Genomic DNA, 24,552 nt, shown 5'->3' on the forward strand with positions numbered 1-24,552 from the left:
TTTAACAAAAAAAATTATCACAATTTGAAAACTCAAAAGTTACAATTGTACCTATGCCGCCCGACGAAGTTTAAAAAATGTTAAAACAAAAAAACCTGACAGGTACTATAGTTAGTACAGTCTAGCAATGGTAGTCAGTGGCAATATTTTCATCACAAATTGATTCTACTTCGCTTATGTCGTCTTCTACCTCATCAAACCTTTTCAAAAGAGTTTCCTCAGGGTCTTTATTCCCTTATTTGATGTTTTTGGCGAACTGGGGCACATTATGTGTAATGACAAACACTAACACCCCGTCTATTAGACGGAAATCACATTTTGAGACTAAATATCTTTCGAATAACAACCCGCAGCAAATTGCCGAATTCAATACTACTAAAGAACAACCCAACTTGAAAAGTCATAAACGGGTGACCTTCAAAATTTTCTAGGAAGGGAAATATCCCACTTTTGACAAGCGATGTAGTCTGAGAGACGGGGTGTTAGTACTTAAGGGTTAAACACTTTTGGACTGAAAAGATATCTAATTTTCAAGACAACACGCCAAAAAAGGTATTTTTAGAGTTTGAATAAAAGTTAGTCATGAGATATCGTCTGATTAAATCTTTGTTTCCCGCCGTACCATAATCTGTAATATAAATAAATATTTTTTCATAATAATGAAAAGTTATAGGTATATTATTATATCTAATCATAAAATTAAGTTGAAGAATGTTTTTGAACTTACAAAGCACTCATAGACAAAAATAAAGGAAGAAAATTGGAAAAATACCGTGAATTTTGTGATTATAGTGCTGGCTTATCCAATTGAGGTATTTTTGTATGCGAATGAGTTTTTAACTTTTGTGTTCCTGGTAAGCCACTTTGTTGAAATTTTGACATATATTATAAAGTCAAATTCTATTCCAAAAAAATCATAGTTTTAAAATTTCCTTTAGTTTTTGTTTCAAAGACTGCATTTCAAAATTTATTTTTTATTTCCAATTGAACTCTATATCTCCCTGCTGCACAATTTTAAACTGACCTGATGACTGTTTGAAATTGGCCCAATTATTAAAACGCCCGAAAACGCAACTGTTTCCCACTCAATTACAGACACTTCCATAAAATTTCATCCGTCATCAATTCTTGTTTCCGAATTCATAGTCAATCCTTCATCAGGTTTAACAAATTTTTAACCCAAAATACTGAAAATTTCAAAGAAATTAATTATTACGTAATTAATAATAATTGACGAAACTAAAAGCGCATTCCAAAAATGTCCAATGCAATCGGATCTGCTTACTAGAATACCGATTATAGAAATATCCCGGATTTAGGAATATAAATTTAAGATCCCGTACTTCTTTATAAATGTATCCGTTTATAGGAATACAATTTTATAAAATAATGCCGCTTAACACGTGTTACGGGTTAAAAGTCGCTAAGCAACTAGAAACGATTCTTATAAATAAGATTGTCATAATTTTTGCTTTATTGTCACAAGTACTGGCCTAAACAATTATAAAAATCAGGCTTCTATATTGTCTTGAACATTAGCTGCTATCAAGCCATTTTTAAGTCCGAAATCATATAGAAAATCAGGCATGAAGTAGGCTTTAGGTATACATTGCTACCTGTCTAGTAAGTGTCATCTCTTTGTCTTTACCTGTCTAGTGTCATATCTTGTTCACTTTTGATTTACACTTCATGAGGACAAGTTAGTGTTGTCCTATGAAACTCCTTGAGGATATTTAATCAGAAGTAATCCAGATAACTAATTAAGAAATATTCAATTTGATGAAGTTGAAGATTGTCTTGCTCAGCAAGGATTTAAAATATCTGGATATTTAGGTCCTCAAGACCTTTCTTTTTGGCCATACGCTATCATTTCAGGCCAACAATTTTTCTTTCTCTCCAATTCATTTTGATGTTGTGAGTTTTTTTTAAACACCCTTGTCCAGGGTCGATATTTATATAACCTGTATATCTGTGAAGTATCCAAGTATATAAATGCAGTACGACATCATCCACGTGTATAACATCGACGGAAAAAACATAAGGTAGGATCAAACCAATACTTCTCTTAAAAGAACGTTGTTTTGCCTGTCTAAGCCACCACACCATACAGCAGTCTGACAAATATCTCGGTTTTGTATTTTTTTTCTTGTAAATAGTACCTAAATATAATATTACATAGTTTTAAGAATTATAATATGGGTGTACGCTGAAAAGAATATTCTTAGAGGCAAATATAAACTTTAGTTGAGCTTTTTACCTTTTCCTTTTGGTTTTTTCTTATATTTTCAATTAAGATTAATATGAATTTTTTTAGTTTTGGTTAATAAGAATAAATAGTTTGTGAATTCTCCGATTTTTTTGATTTCTTATTATTATTTTTTTTGTTTGGTAGAAAATAAAACTAGTTATTTACCTTCGCATACCTTCAATAAAAACCGGTAACATCGGCGAAGAGTAACATTTGGCGCTCCAACGTAAAATTTTTTGTTATTATTTATTTTATAAAGCATTGAGTATTATTACATATTATTATTTAACAGTTATAAAGATATACACTGCTGTACATAACTATTATTAGGCATAAAATTTCTGATTTTTGATATGGCATAGTGGCATAATAGTAATTATTGTTAGGTACATATTTCACAGATATTTTGATACACACTGCTGTACATAAATATTATTAGGCATAAAATTTTTGATTTTTGATATGGCATAGTGGCTTAATATTAATTATTATTACATATTACACAGATATTTTGATATACACTGCTGTACACAAATATTATTAGGCACAATATTTTTGATTTTTGTGCTTTGTGGACACTTTCTTGATTTCTTGCAAATAAATAGTTAATTTTATTCCTTTATTTCCAATATACAGGGTGGCTCAAAATTATTGCACCTCATAAAATATATATTGCATAGTATTTTATCGGTTTTAGTGTTCGGATTTAACCCAATAGTTGTGTATTGACTTACTACTAGCTCGCATAACTTAAAGTAGTAGTTGAAGTTATTTTTTTTGTTTTTTGTAAGCTCGCATAACTTAAAGTAGTAGTTGAAGTTATTTTTTTTTTGTTTTTTGTAACATTGGGTAAGGGTTGCGTGTTGCCATTTCACGCAAAAATATTTAAGAATAGGATACTATAATATATTGTTGAGATTTTTTTTTGTCTTTACTTTATACTTCATCTCTTATTTTATCATATTTTTTTATCTCTAACCGAGATAGGGTTTTATTTTATTCTTTTTCGGTTTACTTAATATGGAGGTTAATAGACTTTTGGATGATGAACTCAGTTATGAGTTATCAATAAGAAGTTTACCAATTGATGCAAATGTACACACGAAAAGGGCTACGTTGAGAGAAGCTCTTAAAGCAGAAAGAGAGGGACAAAGAGATTCTCCTAAGGTGGTTAATATAGACCCATCTTTTGAGTTTTCGTTGTGCTCAGGGAAACTTAGCGATCTGGAAGAAGGTATAGAACATTTTAATGAACAGAACAGAACTAATGAATTTAAAAGAATTAGTTCTCGTCTAACACATGTTAAACTTAGACTTAACAGACTTCAATGCAACGAAAAACAGGAAGCTCAAAGGAATCAACTATTAGATTGGCACAAACGGTTACTATTAGAAGTCAACAGGATTTATGAGAGCTTTGGGAAAGATAATCAAGTAGAGCACATCTCACTTTTGGATACTTCAGTTCCATTGTTGCCTGAAATTGTTCATTCCGGGTCTCATGAATGTGGTTTGGTAAATTCAGAATCCTTAGCTGAAGAGCATCCTATTGAAGCTGCACTGTTTGGAGCTACTAATAGTTCACCAACTGCAGGCAATAGAGTTTCATTCTTAAGGCAGGTTTTTGAAGAAAATCAACATGATAGCACGATACAACCACAAGTACATTCTCAAAGACGTTCTAGTTCTCAGATGGTTTTAAGCAGAATGTCAGATGGGAATCAAGAGTATATGTCCAGTGTTATAAATAGACCACTTAATTCAAGTAGAGAAATGAATTCTTCTGAAAATCACAATAGGCATACGGAACCACAAACTGATACAAGATTATCAAGGCACAATTTTAATAATGGAAGTAGTGCAACAGTACCTACAAGGGAGATTGATAATACTTTAGCTCGACATTTTAATCTGGAAACACCTTCATCTAACTTCAACAGTAAAATAATGGATTCGCTAGATTTCTTAAAGCATGATGTTCAGAACGTTGATATAAGTAGATGGAGATTACAATATGATGGAATCTCGAGCGTTACTAGTTTTCTAGAAAGAGTGGAGGAACTCAGAGTTTCAAGGGGAGTATCTAAAGAGAGACTACTTCGTTCGGCTCCAGAACTTTTTACCAAAGACGCCTTACTCTGGTACAGAATGGGAAATTTTACATCGTGGGATAATCTGGTCCAGGAACTTAGGTCTGCTTTCCAGCCCCATGACTATGAGAATTCCTTATGGGAGGAAATCCGAAGAAGAACACAGGGCTCACAGGAACGAGTTATAAACTATATTTCAGTCATGGAAAATCTATTCAAGAAACTATTGATCCCCCCTAACGAAGAAGAAAGACTGAATATCATTCGTAGGAATATGCTTCCTTATATTCAGCAGGGCTTGGCTTTAACAAAAATTAGCAACATCAGTGATCTTTGTTCATTAGCCAAGGCTATGGAAGCAATGGAAACAAGGATTCGACAATTTTGCCCTCCTCCTTCAAGCACCAGACTTTTGGTAGAACCTGAATTAGCTTATAGAAAGCCGTCAACTCCTATTTTTACGAGTCCGGTTACAACACCTGTGTTTACAGAAGAAGTTGCAAATAGCGATAAATCTGAACATTTGAATAAGGGTACATGCTTTAATTGTGGATCTGAGGGACACAAGTTTAAAAATTGTAACCAGCCTAAGAAGTTCTTCTGTTATAAATGTGGATGCAACAATGTGACAACGAAAAACTGTCCCAGATGTTCAAAAAACGCAGCTTCTCTCCCTCGGTAAGTCGGACGAGTGGAGTGGAATGTAAATCAACTCCGACAACTGATAATACAGCGGTCCTTGAATACATTTTAGCCCATGCTGAAGGTTATCAACGACCATACTTGAGTGTCTCAATTCTTGGAAAGGATATACTTGGATTATTGGATAGTGGAGCATCACGAACCATTCTTGGAAAATCTGGTTGGGATGTGTTTAAAGACATTTGCCCATTAAATGAAGATAACAAGAAATCATGTATAGTTGCTTCAGGTGATTCATGTGAAAGTATAAGATCTATTACTGTACCAGTACGGTTAAGAGATCGGGTTCGTGTTTTGAATATTCTAGTTATCCCATCCCTTGTTTCTTCGCTTATTTTAGGTATTGACTTTTGGTCAGCTATGGGGATAGTCCCAGACCTTTTTAAGGGAGAATGGTTTTTTAACCGTGAAGAAGAGTTAAATAGTGTATTAATTTCTGGAATCCAGGACTTTGATTCATTAAATAAAGAACAATGTGATCAATTACAAAAGATTGTAGATAAAGCGTTTTAGGAATGACATCTCAAGAGACAGGATGTATAAAGGGCGTGGAGCATGTGATACATACCAATTCACCACCCATTAAACAAAGGTACTACCCATTGTCACCAGCTCTACAAAAGGTAGTTAATACCGAACTGGACCAAATGTTAGAAAAAGGCATAGTAGAACCTTCAACCTCACCGTGGTCGTCGCCCATAGTCATGGTACAAAAGAATGACAAATGGAGATTTTGTGTTAACTATAGAAAGTTAAATGCGGTAAGCGTTCCGGATGCATATCCAATTCCTTATGTGTCATCTATTCTAGATAAACTTCGAGATGCACGATATTTAACTACCTTGGATGTCAAATCAGCATATTGGCAAATAAATGTAGCTATGGAATCTAGACCTTTAACTGCTTTCACAGTGCCTAATAGAGGTTTATTTCAGTTTCGTCGTATGCCTTTTGGGCTACATTCAGCTCCTGCTACATGGCAGCGTGCAATTGACAATATTTTAGGTCCCGAATTAGACAGTTATGTTTTTGTATATCTTGATGATATAATTATTTGTACATCAACGTTTGAGCAGCATTTAAAAGTTTTAGAGACAGTATTTCAGCGTTTAACCGACGCTGGTGTTACTCTTAATAGGGAGAAGTGTTTAATATGTCGTTCAGAATTGAAGTATTTAGGCTACGTAGTAAATAAATCTGGATTACTTGTCGATCCAGAAAAGGTAGAAGCAATACTGGGAATACCGACACCGAGAACTGTTCAGGCTATTCGTCGGATTGTAGGTATGGCATCATGGTATAGGAGATTTATTCCATCATTTAGTACTTTTGTCTCACCGCTTACTCAACTTACTCGAAAAAATGTACAATTCGTTTGGAATAAGACATGCGAGGACGCCCTGAATAAGGTTAAAGAATATTTAGTTTCGGCACCCATTTTGGCGTGTCCAGATTTTTCTTTACCATTTATAGTAGAGACAGATGCAAGTGAATATGGATTGGGGGCTGTTCTTTCTCAAAAACATGGAGATGAAGAACACGTCATAGCTTACTTGAGTCGATCACTGACAAAAACCGAGAGGAAGTATTCTAATACAGAAAAAGAATGTCTCGCCGTTTTATTTGCTGTAGAGAAACTAAGGCCATACTTAGAAGCTACTAAATTTGTAGTTATTACAGACCATTTTAGTTTAAAGTGGTTGTTTTCCATTAAAGACCCCATAGGCAGAATTGCTCGTTGGGCTCTGCGTTTGCAGGCATATGACTTTGAAGTCATACACCTGAAAGGAAAAGATCATCTAGTGCCTGACGCACTATCTCGTGCAGTTCCTTGCATAAATGCTTTGGATGTAGACTGTTCTACTTCTACACAGGTCAGTTTAGACCGATGGTACTTGGGTACGATTTCCAAGGTCAACAAATTTCCTAGAAACTATCCACTTTGGAGGATAGAGGGAGGAAAACTTTTGAAGAATATAAAACCGCGATACCCTGAACTAGCTTCATCAGAGTGGGTAACGGTTGTTCCAAGGGAACAAAGACTAAACCTTATAAGAGATCATCATGATCCTCCAACTTATGGACACCTTGGCGTTTCAAAAACATTTGGAAGACTTAGTCAAAAATATTATTGGCCAAAGATGCGATCAGATATAGGACGCTATATAAAGAACTGTACAACATGTCAACGGATAAAACCAGAACAGCAACGTCCTAGAGGTCAATTGTTATCTCAGCAGCCGACTGCCAGTCATCCATGGACTCTCATCAGTATAGACTTAGTTGGACCTTTACCTAGGACCACTTCAGGATTTTCGTATATTTTCACCGTGTTAGATTGCTTTTCCAAATTTATTTTAGCTTTCCCGATTAGAGCAGCGACATCAGCCAACATAGTTAAGTTGCTAGAAAATGAGGTGTTTCTAGTCTATGGTATACCAGAGAGAATTTTATTGGATAATGGAGCACAATTTCGTGGCCATATATTCCAACAACTTGTCTCAAACTATGGTATTGAATTAAAGTTTACAGCACTATACCATCCACAAGCTAATCCCGTGGAAAGAGTTCATAGAGTAATAAAAACTATGTTGACGGCCTATGTCTCTCAAAATCAAAGACACTGGGATCTTCTTTTGCCGAAGATTACATGTGCCTTGCGGTGTTCGGTTCATGAAGTCACTGGAGTGTCACCGAACCTTATTAATTTCGGTAGGGAAATCAATGTGAATGGCAATAAAAATAGACATGAGTCTGAACAAGGTCAGTATAATATCGGAACAAGGAAGGAATCTCTGGATAAACTGTTTTCTGATGTTCGGAAGAAACTTAAGTCAGCGTATGAAAAAAGTAAAGTTCCATATAATCTGCGAAGAAGAACAGAAACATATAAAGTGGGGGACATGGTTTGGAGAAGAAATTTCGTTCAGTCTGATGCTACAAGATATTTCAGCGCAAAATTGGCCCAAAAGTTTGTAGGACCATTTAGTATTAATAAAGTGGTCTCCCCATGGAGTTATGAACTTGTTGATGAAAATGGCTCTCATGCAGGAACCTGGAATGCAAAAGATTTGAAACCGGTTACTCAGGACAGTGAGGTTAAGGACATTAAGTCTAAACCTCCTGATGTGGAAGTATAGAGTTACAATGTGTTGAAAATTTTATTGTAAGATTTTGTTATCTTTACAAGTTTTTGTTTTATTTTTTTTTTTATTTTGTTTTTTTATTTTTGTTTTATTTTTATTTTGTTTTGTACCGTTAGGACTTAAAAGTTTCTTTGAAACATTTTGCAAGTAAGGGTGGGGTTGTTACGGGTTAAAAGTCGCTAAGCAACTAGAAACGATTCTTATAAATAAGATTGTCATAATTTTTGCTTTATTGTCACAAGTACTGGCCTAAACAATTATAAAAATCAGGCTTCTATATTATCTTGAACATTAGCTGCTATCAAGCCATTTTTAAGTCCGAAATCATATAGAAAATCAGGCATGAAGTAGGCTTTAGGTATACATTGCTACCTGTCTAATAAGTGTCATTTCTTTGTCTTTACCTGTCTAGTGTCATATCTTGTTCACTTTTGATTTACACTTCATGAGGACAAGTTAGTGTTGTCCTATGAAACTCCTTGAGGATATTTAATCAGAAGTAATTCAGATAACTAATTAAGAAATATTCAATTTGATGAAGTTGAAGATTGTCTTGCTCAGCAAGGATTTAAAATATCTGGATATTTAGGTCCTCAAGACCTTTCTTTTTGGCCATACGCTATCATTTCAGGCCAACAATTTTTCTTTCTCTCCAATTCATTTTGATGTTGTGAGTTTTTTTTAAACACCCTTGTCCAGGGTCGATATTTATATAACCTGGATATCTGTGAAGTATCCAAGTATATAAATGCAGTACGACATCATCCACGTGTATAACATCGACGGAAAAAACATAAGGTAGGATCAAACCAATACTTCTCTTAAAAGAACGTTGTTTTGCCTGTCTAAGCCACCACACCATACAGCAGTCTGACAAATATCTCGGTTTTGTATTTTTTTTCTTGTAAATAGTACCTAAATATAATATTACATAGTTTTAAGAATTATAATATGGGTGTACGCTGAAAAGAATATTCTTAGAGGCAAATATAAACTTTAGTTGAGCTTTTTACCTTTTCCTTTTGGTTTTTTTCTATATTTTCAATTAAGATTAATATGAATTTTTTTAGTTTTGGTTAATAAGAATAAATAGTTTGTGAATTCTCCGATTTTTTTGATTTCTTATTATTATTTTTTTTGTTTGGTAGAAAATAAAACTAGTTATTTACCTTCGCATACCTTCAATAAAAACCGGTAACATCGGCGAAGAGTAACACACGTTGACGGACAGTGCGTCAAATGTATAAGCAAGTGTTGTGACACTATATGTATTTTGCAAAGTAGAATAGGGGAAAATGCAACGTCTATTTATAGACGTTGTGTCACATTACATCAATGGAAATTAGACGTTCTGTCCGTCAACGTGTTAATAAGTAAATATTCTCTCAGCTGCGGCTGACAAATAGGCGAGCGGCACCTAACCCTAAAATGATGTTATACCGACCACAAAAATCAACTTTCAGGTGAAGGGCGATTTTTCGTCATTCTTTATGTTTTCGAGTCGTCGCTGAATCCAAATATGAAGTTTATTTTCATCTAAAATTGGTAGAACATGTTCAAAAATCAAATTTTATGCAAAAATGCGAAAAATCAATTTAATATATTTTTCAATTTTAGCTCGCTGTATCATTGGTTGCTGCAAATATTTCCTTTAGAAAATTTGATTTTATTACCTTTGAAGTATTTAGATTACAGTGATAATTATCCGATATGTTTAAACAAATTAAAAGAAGATTTGTTAAAATTTGAACATTTTATCGTCAGATTTCGTTAGTTTCAGGTTTACTTAAATGTTGGCTAACACACTTTTTATTTTATAATCTGTACCAACAAAATAATAAAGCATAAGTCATGAAGAGGTTATCTGGAAAATTTCAATTTAGAATATTGAATAGAAAAACAGTTATGTGACTTTATAGACGAGTGTCACTTCCCCACTTAAAAAACGCTTATTTCTCGAGATACTGACCATGGTGTGGTTAATGGGTAATTTTGGTCATACTTTATGTTTTTGATGGTGCTGTAAACGAAAATGAAGTTTATTTTGAATTTTGTGAGGGAACATTGTTAAAATCGCAATCTTACCCTAAAAATAAAAAAATGGAATCACGTTTTTCTTAAAAAATTACACCATTTTTTTTCTATATAACATTATCTTCTTTGTACTCTATATTTTAACATACACTTGATTAAAAAGTTAAATTTCAAATTTTGTCACACAACTTTTGCGATTAAACTTTGCAATTCAGGAATCTTCACCTTTTATTTTAAAACATTCATACCTTTTATTATAATAAGACTCTAATATTAAACAGATTCCATTGTCTTCAGAAAGGCGAGAAATACATATACAGTCGAACCCGCTTATTAGAGTACCGGTTATAGGAATATCCCAGTTAATGGAATATCAATTCGAGGTCCCGAAACGTTTCCATTTACCCTCTAATAAATTTATCCGTTTATTTGAATGTGGTTTAGTAAAGTAATACCGCATATTAGAATAATTTTCTGAGGTCAACGAATAAATTTTTACGTACAATTTCCTAAAAATTTAAAATTTGCCTGGTTTAATGATTTGTCGATAAGAGCTTCGAAAGCCTGATCTTTTGTATTATTACGGTCTGTCAGGTACCTAAAAACACTTTATTACTGTGTTATGAGTAAACGCTCCTTTCTCACAAAAAATTCAATCGCTCGCCAACAAGGTCATAAAATAATTTCATTTGTCTACAAATTTCTATAGGTACACATTGCCACCCATTTGGCTGTTTTTAGAAACAGCATTTTTCTATAATATTATTTATTACCAATAGTTGATCGTTTGTTCGGAAGTCTTTTCTAAAACCCAATTCCAATTTATTTTCTAATCGTTTTATTATTATTTCTGTAAATAGATTTTAAATTTTTTTTGACATAATAAGACCTAAAACCAGCTTGCCACCAATGATCGGTTATTAGAATATCCCGCTTATAAGAATATTTTTGCTTGGCACGAAGGCTATTCCAATAAGCGGGTTCGACTGTATACTATAAAAATTTCAGCAAAAATATTGAAAGAACATAGTTGTAGTGAGTTAAACGCAAAAAACGTAATTTCATTTTCATTTTTGGTGTAAAATTGCGATTTTTACAATGTTTCTCAACATAAACTTCAAAATAAACCTAATTTTCATTTTCAGCATCATCAAAAACATAAAGTATGACCAAAATTAGCTATTTATCGCACCACTATCTCGAGAAATAAACATTTTTTAAGTGGAGGACTGCCACTTGTCTATAAAGTAACATAACTTTTTCCTATTGCATATTTTGACTTAGTTTTTAATAAAATTTGTTCATAACTTAGGTTTTAATGTCGTGTTGGTTAAAGTTATAAACTAAAAGTTTGTCACCCAACTTTTTTAAGTACATGAAACTAACGAAATCTGACGACAAAATGTTTTAAAATTAACAACTCCTCTTATAATTTTTTTAAACATTTCGGACAAATTTGATTATTATCTAAATACATTAAAGATGATACAGTACAATTTTCAAAACGAAATGTTTACGGCGACCAAATATAGAGCGAGTTAAATTTGAAAAATCATTCACCGACATCGAAAATATAAAGGGTGACCAAAATTTGCCATTCACCTATCATGGTCGCTTTTTAGATTTCTAATCCTCAAATTACGGGTGTGTCGCTCGCCTGTAAAGAATTTATTACATTGTTATGAGTACCAATTCAAGCCGTCCCCGAAACATCCACAAGTCATAAAGTACTTTTTTGTCTATCTGAAAATTTCTATTTGCCAGCCACTTCGTTATCTGTTAATAAATTTTTAGACACAGTTAATTTAAAATTCAGTCAGTGTTTGCGAGCGAATCATGGCATGGTTAAATTTATCGTAATTTAAAAGAAGATGTTGATGTAACTGAATACGCGAAACAATTTAAGTACAGTAAAATGAAAATTGCTAAAACGTTTGAAATTCCACAAGCTCCGGTCAGCAATATTTTAAAAAACCAAGACAGTTTTATCAGAGGATGGTGAGTTAATTCAAAATGAACCCAAAAAATGAAAACGCTTTGGGAAAGATTTAGATGTCGAACATGAAAGATCAGCCGACTGTTTTACTGAGAAGATGCCCCGAGATATTCCTATCAGAGCACCATTGTCATTGCTCGTGTACTTGAAATGAAGTCTATCAAAGAAGAAATATCCAATTCACCTAGAAGTATGACCATGGCCACCAGCAAGGGGGATCAGGGAGGGTCCGCCGACCCCCTGGATAATTACAGCTTAAGATAAAACAAGGTTATTGATAAAGGACCCCGCACAAACCTTATGGAAAATAGGTCCCAGTGGATTTCGTTCATACTTTGGGAAAATACTCTTTGAAGCATCCTGATAAAAAGTTCTCATGGGCACAACTAAATCGTATGAAGGATTTTCAAGATATAGAGCTCCAAACTCGGAAAATTATAAGATTAACGGGGTATTCCAATTCCGTGAGTTACTGGTTATTTGGCAACATTTAGAAGTTTGGATCAAGGAAAAGTACTAGTAGTAAGGATTTTTTCCTGGCTATCCAATGGCGACCTTTACATTGACCTTGACCTTCAACGGACGTCATCTTCTAGAGTTTCGATGGTTTTAGGCATTAAATTGATATAAACAGATTACGCATGGGTTTTTGCTATCGCAAAACACGAATATGCCATCAGAATTGCCCTCCGGATGACGTGGTGTCCAGGGCTACTGCAACGGACGTCATCTTCTAGAGTTTCAATGGTTTTTGGCATTTAATTGGTGTAAACGAATTGCTGGAGGGATTTTTGAAGTCGCTAAACACGAATATGCCACCAGAACCAACTCTCGGAGCACCTGGTTTCCAAGGTCAATGAAAGGGGCTCCTGGAGTTTTGAGACTCTTTGGTACTACATTGATGCAAACGGATTAATTATAGGTTTTTGGTATTGCTGAACACGAATACGTGATCACATTGTGCCGTAGGCACAACGTGATTCGTGGGTGGGATCTGATAGTGTATGCATGTTCAGCAACCCCAAAAAGCTAAGAGTAATCCATTTAATTCCTCCGAAACTCCAGAATATAACCTGTCTTAGGCACCAGGTTCTTCTGTGTCTGTGCTGATCACGTATTCGTGTTCAGCAACCCCAAAAACCTATAACTAATCCGTTTGCATTAATGTAGTACCAAAGACCCTCGAAACTCCAGGAGCCCCTTTCATTGACCTTGGAAATCAGGTGCTACGGGAGTCGGTTCTGGTGGCTTATTCGTGTATAGCGACCTCAAAAAACCCTCCAGTAATTCATGGGCATCAATTAAATGCCGAAAACCATCGAAATTCTAGAAGATGACGTCCCTTGCAGAAGCCGTGGCCACCATGTCATCCAGAGGGAAATTCTGATGGCATATTCGTGTTTAGCGATCCCAAAAACCCATGAGTAATCTGTTTATATCAATTGAATGCCGAAAACCCTCGAAACTCTAGAAGATGACGTCCGTTGAAGGTCAAGGTCAAAGTAAAGTTCGCCATTGGATAGCCAGGAAAAAATCATAGACTACTAGTACTTTTCCTTGATCCAAACTTCTACATGTTGCCAAATAACCAGTAACTCACAGAATTGAAATACCCCGTGAATCTTATAATTTTCCGAGTTTGGGCCTCTATATCTTGAAAATCCTTCATACGATTGAGTTGTGCCCATGAGAACTTTTTATCAGGATGCTTCAAAGGGTATTTTCCCAAAGTATGATCGAAATCCACTGAGACCTATTTTCCATAAGGTTTGTGCGGGGTCCTTTGGTCAAGATCAAAGGAGATTAAAGTTTTTATTTACCGATTAATCTTTTTTTTTGTATTATATATGATTATTAAAATATAAATTTTTCTTGTTCTTTCATTCATTTCTATAATCGAAAAGTGACTTAAAGATTTTGGCCCATCCTAATTTTTTTTCTGGCGGCGGCCCTGATTATGACGAACGCATAGAAAATGATCCCAGCGCATTAAATCAACCCTAATGGGCGTCCCGTCCAACGAAGATTAAGAAGACATCTTTCATGTGCTCTGCTTATCAGATATTCTGATTTTTTACTTCTCCTCTCCTCCTTTCCTATCCATAGTATTGTTAGGTAGTGTAATTCTGTATAGTAGTTAAGGTTCCCAAACCCAACCTTGGATAAGTAAAATCAAACTGTCACTGGACAGTTTTCCAAAAAGAAAACAAACAAAGAAGAATTTCGTCCCGAATTTTTCATTGGCCCACAATATCATTGGTGCAATAAAAATGACATTTTTAATTAACTAATATTTGACGTTTTGAGTTTCGCTCATTAAATCGTTCTTAAAATAGAAATAGTTATTTTCCTAACTAGTGCGGAAAGTGATACTTTCACGCACGAGACTGCCGTTGGCCAGAACGACGCCATAGCTGAGTTCGGGCAAGCAGTCGAGTGCAGGGAAGGCACTTTCCGCATGAGTTAGGACCAATATTTTTTCTAGGGCCGTACGTTTGGAAAAAGCCACAAAAAATACAGTCGTATCAATTTTTATTTAGGAGTGAAAATACACAAATTAGTTCTCTGACAAGGTTGTCAAAACCAAACTTTCAATATAATGGGTTGCCACGACGACGATATTGGTTTCCATAACGACGATTTAGAACCATTGTAATTGTCTACTGATTTGACTTTTAAATATTATGTCAAAATAGTTTTATTTCATCGAATTATTGCGTTAATTTAATTAAAACATGAACAGAATAAGATACCTTTGAAATAAATTAGTAAATAATACCTAAATATTAGTTTATTGGATGTGTTATAGTATATTATAATGCCATATTAGAAGGTATTCTACTTTACTTTCACGCACGCCGTGCGGGAATGTGCAACTTTCGGAAACGAAATGTGTGCTAGAAAGTCGCTGTTTAAGCACGGCCGTAGAAAAAAGAAATTATTCTGAAAAATTCTGAAAAGATTTTAAAACATGATTTTTTAGGTTATATATTTATTTTCAAATAAATAAAAAAAATTTAACGACACATTGCTATGGTCCAGAAGATTGAGACCAATTTACAATTTAAAATATATGAATCATAAATAGGAGAGCGGGGAGAAATGAGAACCATCTAAGGAAATATTTTTATTTAAACCATAATGTTAGTCTTTAAACAAATATAGAAATTTATATAGGAAGGTTTATATGCATAGTTTTGTTATGTGTGACATTTTTAAGACAAAGCTAATTTATAATAGAATTTATTTTAAAAAATAAAAAATTAGGATTTGGCTCGCATTACCCCATCTTAATATGGGTAATGAGAGCCATCAGTTACATTAATAGTAAAATAAAGATAATTTCTAACAAAACTGAACAAAAATGATAAAAAACTCTAATTCTGCTTGTCCATTTTGTGGTGATGAAGCAAAGATCTGCGGTTTTGATTATCCTTTAGGGATTTTATCATCTTTTTGTTTGCTCCATTTGCTATCCAATTGTTTGGTATTACCACATTGTACCACCATCTTAGTATTGCACCACTTTACACTTTACATTATTACTACCACCTTGGTAAAACTATTGTATTTACCACAGTGGGATAAAAGGAACCATAGTGGTTCTCATTACTCCAAGGTGTATTTTTTTGAAAATGTTTTAAATAAAAAAACAGCATAATTTAACGAAAAATCAGATGTGATGCAATAAAACTACGCACTTTTATGAATCTACAGTGATAAACTAATTTGTATGGCTAGAACAATATTACACAATTTCACTCAACTCTAGCGAACAGTTTAAAACGAACTGATTTAAATAATCGCAATACCTAAGCCATCACAAATAAGCCATCATAACTCAAGATCAACCTTAGAGATCGTTCAGCAGATTAAGGCATTCCAATCGCTAAAAATAAGGTGGCTTCCATTACCCACTGGCACTCAATACCCTCATCTCCCCTATTTTTCATTGTTTGAAAAGAAATACATAACCTAATTTTCTACCAAAGTTGGTCTATAAGGGCAGAATATATTCTAATATACTTGGCAGGAAAAAAATAACAAAATGCACTAAAGCGATTTTCCCCATATCGGTTTTTCTATGCACTAAAATACATTTTCCGCCATAAATTCCCTCTCGCTTTTATGTGCAATTTTAGTATCGCAGGTACTAAAATAAAATGTCATAACTGTATGGACTAATGCTTTTCTTAATACCAAAACACAGTTTTAATATTCACTTTACATCGATCTAACAGCCGTATAAAAACTTTAATCTTCTTAATGGTGTTTTGCTTAGACCATCTCTTACGTAACAACAGATGATATAAAATTTATTAAGTGTAATCAATTAAGACCCCGGCTATAAAAGTCTATTTTTCGTTATATATGAATACAGCGTCCGTTTTGCAGCTTTCCGTTCCTCTTCATTATTTATCTTTGCTAAAAATAGTTTAAGCTCCATTGACCAAAAAACACTTTATCGGAGAATACATCATTTCCTAATGCAACGCTGACCTGAATTATAGAGATCTATCAAATTGCGCAATGTAATTAATATTTTTTGAGTTCTAATCAAATAATACACCATTTGTATGTTATTAAATAACTTTTTTGTCTACAGTCCGTCTAATATACTGTTATGCTCTGTATTTTCTCTCTGTTATGAGATTGATCAGCATATTATTAATTAAATTAATTAATTAGTTATTTTAAGAGCAAACAGTAGCGATCAACAGGTAGCAACAAACGCGTTCCAAGATTGCGGCTCTAATTTTGAATATTTTGTCGAGATATTTGGCACACATATTCGTAATGAATGGAATACAGAGCCCAATTTCAGAAGTATGTTAGTATGTAGAAATTACTCTATAACTAAATCAAATATTGAAAAAAGGAGCCTGTACCGCCATTAAGAAAAACAAAAAATACACTTTCTTCAAATATACTTTTTTATCCCGTGCCTAGATTTTGTGCCACATTGGAACTACTAAAAATTGATTTTTTTATAACAAGAAATCTAACGCCACTGACTTGGCAACATTTCGCGCCTATGTGTATAAAAATTATTGTTTTTGATAGTGTAAATGTCACTGTCAGTGTCGAATTATCGACGCACTGTTGCCTCACTTTTGAAAGTTCGCAGAACTTTCGCAATCTTGGACCGCGTTTGTTGCTACCTGTTGATTGCTACCGTGTGCTCTTAATTGCTACTCATGGAAACAAAAACAAAATTTAATAAAAACTTTCCAATAAAAAAATGTTCTCAGGGCTAATTGATTTTAATGTATCACCTTTAGTTTGTGGCTTCTAATATTTCTCGTTGCTTACTTTATCCAGGGCAAAGCAGGGAAAATAAATATACTCAAAATCATATAAATTTTATAAATAATATTTATCTATATACCATACCATAAATATAAGGTTCAAAATGTATGCTAAAATTTTATTCTGTTGTAAAATTTTCTTATCTAATAAATTCATCTTTAATTCTACTATCTCATTTTTTATTAACAAAATGTCATTTAAATGATTCGTTAGACTGTTCTTATTATTATAAAAAAGAAATTTATTTTCACCTTTTAAATAGATTACTTATATCTTCTATGAATTTATGAAGGAATAAATTATTTTGTAAAACTGTTAAACTGACAAAAAACAAATATGTTATATAATATACAACAACTCTCTCCTTTTCACAAATAATCTGACTAACCTTTTTTATCTTCTTTACTCCTTCTCATAGATTGTGTTGTCCTCGGTTCTCCCACACGTGCTCCTCGGATGCTGCTACAGTCTTCCTCCTCCTTCACTTTTTAAATAGATCACTTAGATCTTCTATGAATTTATGAACGAATAAATTATGCTGTAAAACTGTTCAGGTGACAAAAAACAAATATGGTATGTAATATAAAACAACTGTAACATTTTTTTTCACAAATAATCTAACAAAACTTTTCTATCTTCTTTACTTCTTCTCATGGATTGTATTGTCCTCGGTTCTCCCACAACGTGCTTCTCTGATGCTGCTGCTGTTCTTCTCCTTCAAACTGTTTCAAAAACAAAAAATAGCATTCGCTCGAAATCTCTCCTCTATTTAGTCTCCGACTCGATAGAACCAATATCAATCTTTATAATTCCAAGATTTTTCTCTCAGCTCGATATCTTGTACAAAATTGATACAAACCGGCTACTTGTTCCAGACAGAAAACTAGAATCTATTCGGACACGAGGAGATTGTACTTCTCGACTCGATCACGATTTCTTCTCAACAGGAAACTTTACACCAACGGCACTTTACACAAAATTACTATTTTTCAAACCGGACTGTTCCTTCCGATCTTCTTACACAGTAACTCTTTTTCAAAATTGGAAAGAAATCCTTTGTAAAAGGTATAAAATGTTTTTATTAAAAATTCCTTAAAAGGGCTACATCACAACAAAACGTTTTCGATTTTTATAAAAAATCATCATCAGTGTTCGATCTAAAAATAAGTATAACCGATTTAATGAATTCTTGCATTCCAGAATGCTAGAATGCTAGAATGCAAGGAAAGAGACCGGTTGGGAAGCCACGAAAGCGCTGGGAAGACACAGTAAACAGCGACGCACAAGCCCTTTTAGGTGTCCGTGTATGGAGAAGACCAGCCACAGACATGCAAGGGTGGAGGCAAAAAATAAAGGAGGCCAAGGCTCAATTTGGGCTGTAGTGCCGTAGAAGAAGAAGAAGATTTAATGAATATAAAGTTATTATTTAAATTTTGACAAAGGTTAGAGCAAGTTGGTTATACTTACAAACTGGATGCTAGCTGAGCCACAAAAGAAAAATATCTGGGTAAAAACCCTTTACATAAAATATAGATGCCTTAAAAGTGCATACTTCAATAAAAAGGCCTGTGATGGTCACATGGCAAACAGGATAATGCCCTAAGGTAAAGTATACAGGTTTCCCAACACGTGGGATCCAAATTGAGTTGATCACATTTCAATGACTCTTTTTCCTTCATCAATCTGAGAATCAACCAATCTGTTCTCCCTCCATCCGTCTCTTCGCCAATCACAAGCATTGTCTCTACACATTACATCCCTACTTTTAATTCTTAATAACAACTAGTGTTGAATACAAATTATCTGTCTTATCAAATTTCCAGGAGATATTAAAATTAAATGTGTTCTTATATCCTAGAAAAAAACGCTATATTCTAAAACTAAACAAGTTGTTTACCGTCGTTTTCTTTCTAGGAAGACATTTAGAAACATTCTATTGTCTATTCCAAAGCGACACATTAACTTTCTAAAACCGACCATAATTTAGTTCATTGTTTAATTTGTATAAGTCCGTTCGTAGAATCTTTATTACTAAACATTTCCTCTTTCCATGAAACACTGCTTACGGCTAAATTTTATTATTTACAAATTTTGGCTATATACAGAGCGGTGAAATTTTACGATCTCGTGGTCTTTGACATAAAATTAATTCTCTAAATTCTCTCCATAAAAAATTATTTAACAATACTTACCGTTGCACGTCATTATCTACGTCAGAGATCAAAGTTGACATTGTTGCCCAACTACAAAAAAATTTTAAATTCATTTTAAATCAAATATATCACATAATTTTTGCGAAGTGGATTATACAACAAAGCAAATTAATATTCAATGTAAATAAATAAAAATGTTAGAAATAGAAAACAAGAATTAAGTTATAATCTTACGTTAAACTAAATAATAAAAACAGTAAATATACTAAAACAAATATTTATACCTAGTAAAGAATAAAAACAAATCTGAGGTGTCAATACTGCAACTTTCAAATAAATGTTACCAATTTTTGCCAAAATGTCACCTTCGTTCGATTACAATTACAGTGTTTTCCGAACAAATGTGCTTTATAACAACGCTTTATAATCCATTTATACAAATTAAATGAAACATATTATTGTGTATTTCTTTAAGTTAGCATTAATAGAAATCTTCAAATATTATTTCTACGCGTATATATTAAAATATGTCCAGTGGCTGTAAGTCCAGTGTACTCTGCAAAATGATTCTAAGAAAGAACACACCTACCGCCTAAATAGTTCGTGTTGGTATCATGTGACTTCACGGGCTATGACGCGGATGACGTGCAACGGTAAGTATATTAGACGTAGTATACAGTGCGTCCATAAAGTAACGCATAAATTCATTATTTCGTAAATCGGCAACATTAACGAAAAATCCCGAAACAGGTCGATTTTTATTTTTAAATTCCGATTTTTTGGCATATATATCGTACTAGTGACGTCATCCATCTGGGCATGATGACGTAATCGATGTTTTTTTTAAATGAGAATATGGGCCATGTGATAGCTTATTTGAAAGGGTATTCAATTCTCTATTCACTAATATAAACATTGACATATTTATTTATACAAGGTGTTCAAAGAAACATTTTTTAATTAAAATAATTGAGACAAAAAGAAGAATGTATGTAATTTATTTAATTCAAAATACGTTTTACTGTTGTCATAAAACAGGAAATAAATGTTTATTTGACAAATAAATATTGTTTTTCGCACAAATTCCATGTTAAAGCTGCCACCAACCTGTCTCTTGGCAGTTTGAACATTTCGTTTAAACGAAAATCAATGTTTATTTGTCAAATAAAATTTTTTTCTCTTTACTGACAGTAGTAAAATGCATTTTGAATTAAAATGAATTACATATATTCTTCTTTTTGTCTCACTTATTTTAATTAAAAAATGGTTTTTTGAACACCCTGTACAAATAATTATGTAAATGTTTATATTATTGGATAGAGAATTGAATACCCTTTCAAATGAGCTATCACATGACCCCCGTTCCTATTTAAAAAAAATCATCGATTACATCATCACGCCCAGACGGATGACGTCACTAGTACGATATATATGCCAAAAAATCGTGATTTAAAAATAGAAATCGACCTGTTTCGGGATTTTTCCTTAAAGTCGCCGGTTTACGAAATAACGAATTTATGCGTTACTTTATGGACGCACTGTATGTATATAATTATTGCTTCTGTATAAAAGAAGAATGTATAAAACAATAATAGAAAGTATTGGGTTGTACGACGCTGAACTCTGGGAAATCAACCAAAAAAACATGTCAAAAATCAAGGCGATGGAAATGAACTATTAGAGACGATGTTGCCGACTCACTAGACTTGATAGGGTGAGAAACGAAGATATTAGGAGACAAATGGAAATCGATCTAGATATAATAGACACAATCGAAGCCAAAAGACTTAACTGGTATGGACACCTTCAGAGAATGCCTGAAAATAGATGGCAGAAAAAAATAGAAAAATGGACTCCACCCACAAGAAGAAAACGAGGTAGACCAAGACGATCCTGGAGAGAAGATGTCGAAGATGCAATGACCGCCAGAGACTTAAAAACTGAAGATTGCCTCGACAGAAATCGCTGGAGATTAGGATGCGAGAAGCGGCGACAGCTGTAGAAGACTCGCTTATTATTTATATATTATTGCTTCTGTCTCTAGATGATATATCAAATTTGAGTAATCAGGGTTTGAAAAACTAAAATGAAGGAAGGACATGACATGGCAGCTAAGAACATTTAAATATTCACTACAATGAGATAAAGTCTTAAACTTTTCTCAATTTTTTACCACTTTCCAGAAATCCAAAAGATAAGTTTGCTGCAGTTTCGCAACTTTTCATCTTCTTCTTCCACAGCTCTTTTATTTTCAGGGGTCACTGTTCCTTACTCTACTCTTCTTCGCTACTTATTTAACATTTCCCTCTCAAGTCCTCTGTCACAGAGCCCTTCCATCTTCCCCTCAGTTTTTCTCTACCTCTCTTTTCATCAACTCCTAACAACTCTATTCTTCGTCCCACATAGTTTCCATTTCTACATCTGACGTGACCAAACCATTGCAATCTCTGTTCTTGAATCTCTTTTGAGACTGTACTCATCCCAGATATTTCTCTAGTCAAGTTGTTCCTGATCGTGGCCCTTCTTAGGGATGGAAAAAACCTACCCGTTTTAACCCAAAACCGGGTTTTTTGCTTTGCAATAACCGGTTTTACCGGTTGTTTTTTTGTCCCGGTTATAACCGGTTTTTTCTTTTTAAAGTAATAACCGGTGAAAAACCGGAGAAGTTATTATACCTCTGAAAAAAATAATGAATTCGAAAAAAAGAGATTGTTTTAAATTCATTAATATTCTTGATTTTTTTAATGTTTGTATTAGGTAATGACTCTTACACTCACTGAAATATGTTTAAGAAATGTGATGCAAAATTGGGCATTTTGATGATATTGAAAATAAGCAGGTCTGTTGGATTGGAGAATCCTATTAAAAATACATATAAAGTATCAATCAGCTGTGCAGTGTCAGTAGTGTGCAGTCAAGTTAGTTATAAATGCTATACATCAGAGGTTCTCAATCTGTGGTACATGTACCACTGGTGGTACCTATCATTATTGGCGGTGGTACACAAAACACAGAAAAAATTAAAATAGTAGTACTTAGTAAGTATTGATAATACAATTTAAAACCATAGGTGGTACCAAAAATAATAAAAATAACTGTAGGTGGTACATCACTCAAAAAGGTTGAGAACCGCTGCTATACATCATCATCATCATCATTTGCCTCTACAACTCTATGTGAGTCTTGGCCGCGTTTACTATTTCCCTCCATTGTTGTCGGTCCTGAGCAGCTATTTCCCATTGCTGTACTCCCATTTTGCGTAGATCGCTGGCTACTGCGTCCTTCCATCTCTTTCTTGGGCGACCAACTGACCTTTTTCCATCGGGCCTTTCCCAGAATGTGGCGTTTAGAAGTCTTTCGTCACTTGATCTTAGTACGTGACCCGCCCACCGTATTCTGTTTGATTTAATGTAGCGAACTATGTTTTCATCTCCGTATATTGTCTGGAGTTCATCATTTTGTCTTCTTCTCCATTCTCCTGTTGTCTCTTCTCTGCAAGGCCCATAGATAGTCCGCAGTATCTTTCTTTCAAGTACCAGTAATTTTGTTGTTTCCCGCTGATTCAGAGTCCACGTTTCGCTTCCATACGTTATTGTGGGACGAATTATTGTCTTATATACTCTTATTTTTGCTGGTCTTGAGAGTATTTTTGATTTAAGTAGGGTCCTTAATGAGTAATATGCCCTGTTTCCTGCAATAATCCTGGCTGCCATGTCCTTTTCATAGTTATTTTCAGATATAATGCTATACACTATAGTCTAATTTACTTCATATTACTTTTATATTCTTATAAATAGGTATATAACTTGACTACCTTTTGTAAGTTTCAATTATTTGGTTTAGTTAGACCCAAAATATTCATTGCGTTAGTATTTTACATTATTTGAACTCTAAAATATGGCTTGCAAATTTTAGAATCCTCGAAGGTGTAACCAGAGACGGTACCCATTATTTTTAATCTGATGGAATGTAGAGTAATATTTTTAATATTATTTTATGTGCTATTAGATTGAAAACTTAGTCTTTTGCTAGCAGTTGCCGCTAGGGCATTGTTATTCATTTTTGATCTAAAATATTTGTTCTCCAATCTAATTTCTCCGCCTATATTGGAAACTGGTATCTGCTTTTAAAAATAGCTGCTGACATCCGAGTACCGAAACCAAGTACATTAGCTTGTTTCTATCTCTCTAATCAACCCTAAACATCTATCCTTGGATATGGAACATTTTGCATCCATTTTGACCCGTCGTGTTTCTTCGGGGCATCTGATCATCGCAGTTGTGGCCTTTCCCCTTTTCGTTTGTGGTTCCACGATCTCCAATGCATAATCATCTTAGTCCATCTTCCACTCTTCTGCTTTAGGGTATGTCCGGCGAACTTTTGATGACTGGTTTCTATTTTCGATCCCAATTGGCTAGTTTGAACTTCCAGTTCCACTTTCCCTATCCCACTGCGCAATACCCAATGCACGCCGACGCCGTTTATACAGTATGTCCCTGTAAGTTGTATCCATATGGAAAACTTTTTTATTATTAACTTTACGAAAAAAAGTTTTTTTATTCTTTATAAAAAGCTCTGCATGGTCCAAAACCCAAGATTCAACCATCAGATATCAAATTTTATGAATGTTATACGAGGTATGTCAAAAAGTTTGAATTTCACTCAAGAGTAAAGTAGCTTTATTTTTCACAATATTGAAAATTGCTATTATGAAAATGGTTTGGAATTAAAAACTATATTCTATTATGCAATTACATTCTTCTAATTGAAAAAAAATTTGAAAAATTATGGATAGGATAACTAACATTATTTTCATTAATTTCGTTTCTGATAATTCTTTTATTATTAATTTTACGAAAAAAAGTTATTCTTA

At 33.7% G+C, this 24,552-nt stretch overlaps 1 protein-coding gene across 1 annotated transcript in view; it reads left to right on the forward strand.

Annotated features, from left to right (window-relative positions):
- Positions 1-3,268: 3,268 nt before the first annotated feature.
- The window catches only part of LOC114325931 (uncharacterized), a 424,930-nt gene continuing 403,646 nt past the window's right edge, over positions 3,269-24,552 (forward strand). The window contains exons 1-2 of the mRNA XM_050660141.1: positions 3,269-4,871; positions 5,093-5,312. Of these exons, the coding sequence (XP_050516098.1) occupies positions 3,269-4,871; positions 5,093-5,312 (1,823 nt within the window). The remainder of the gene's footprint in view (positions 4,872-5,092; positions 5,313-24,552) is intronic.

Source organism: Diabrotica virgifera, chromosome 1 (assembly GCF_917563875.1).
Source record: "Diabrotica virgifera virgifera chromosome 1, PGI_DIABVI_V3a".
In the NCBI taxonomy this organism is placed as follows: Eukaryota; Metazoa; Arthropoda; class Insecta; order Coleoptera; family Chrysomelidae; genus Diabrotica; species Diabrotica virgifera.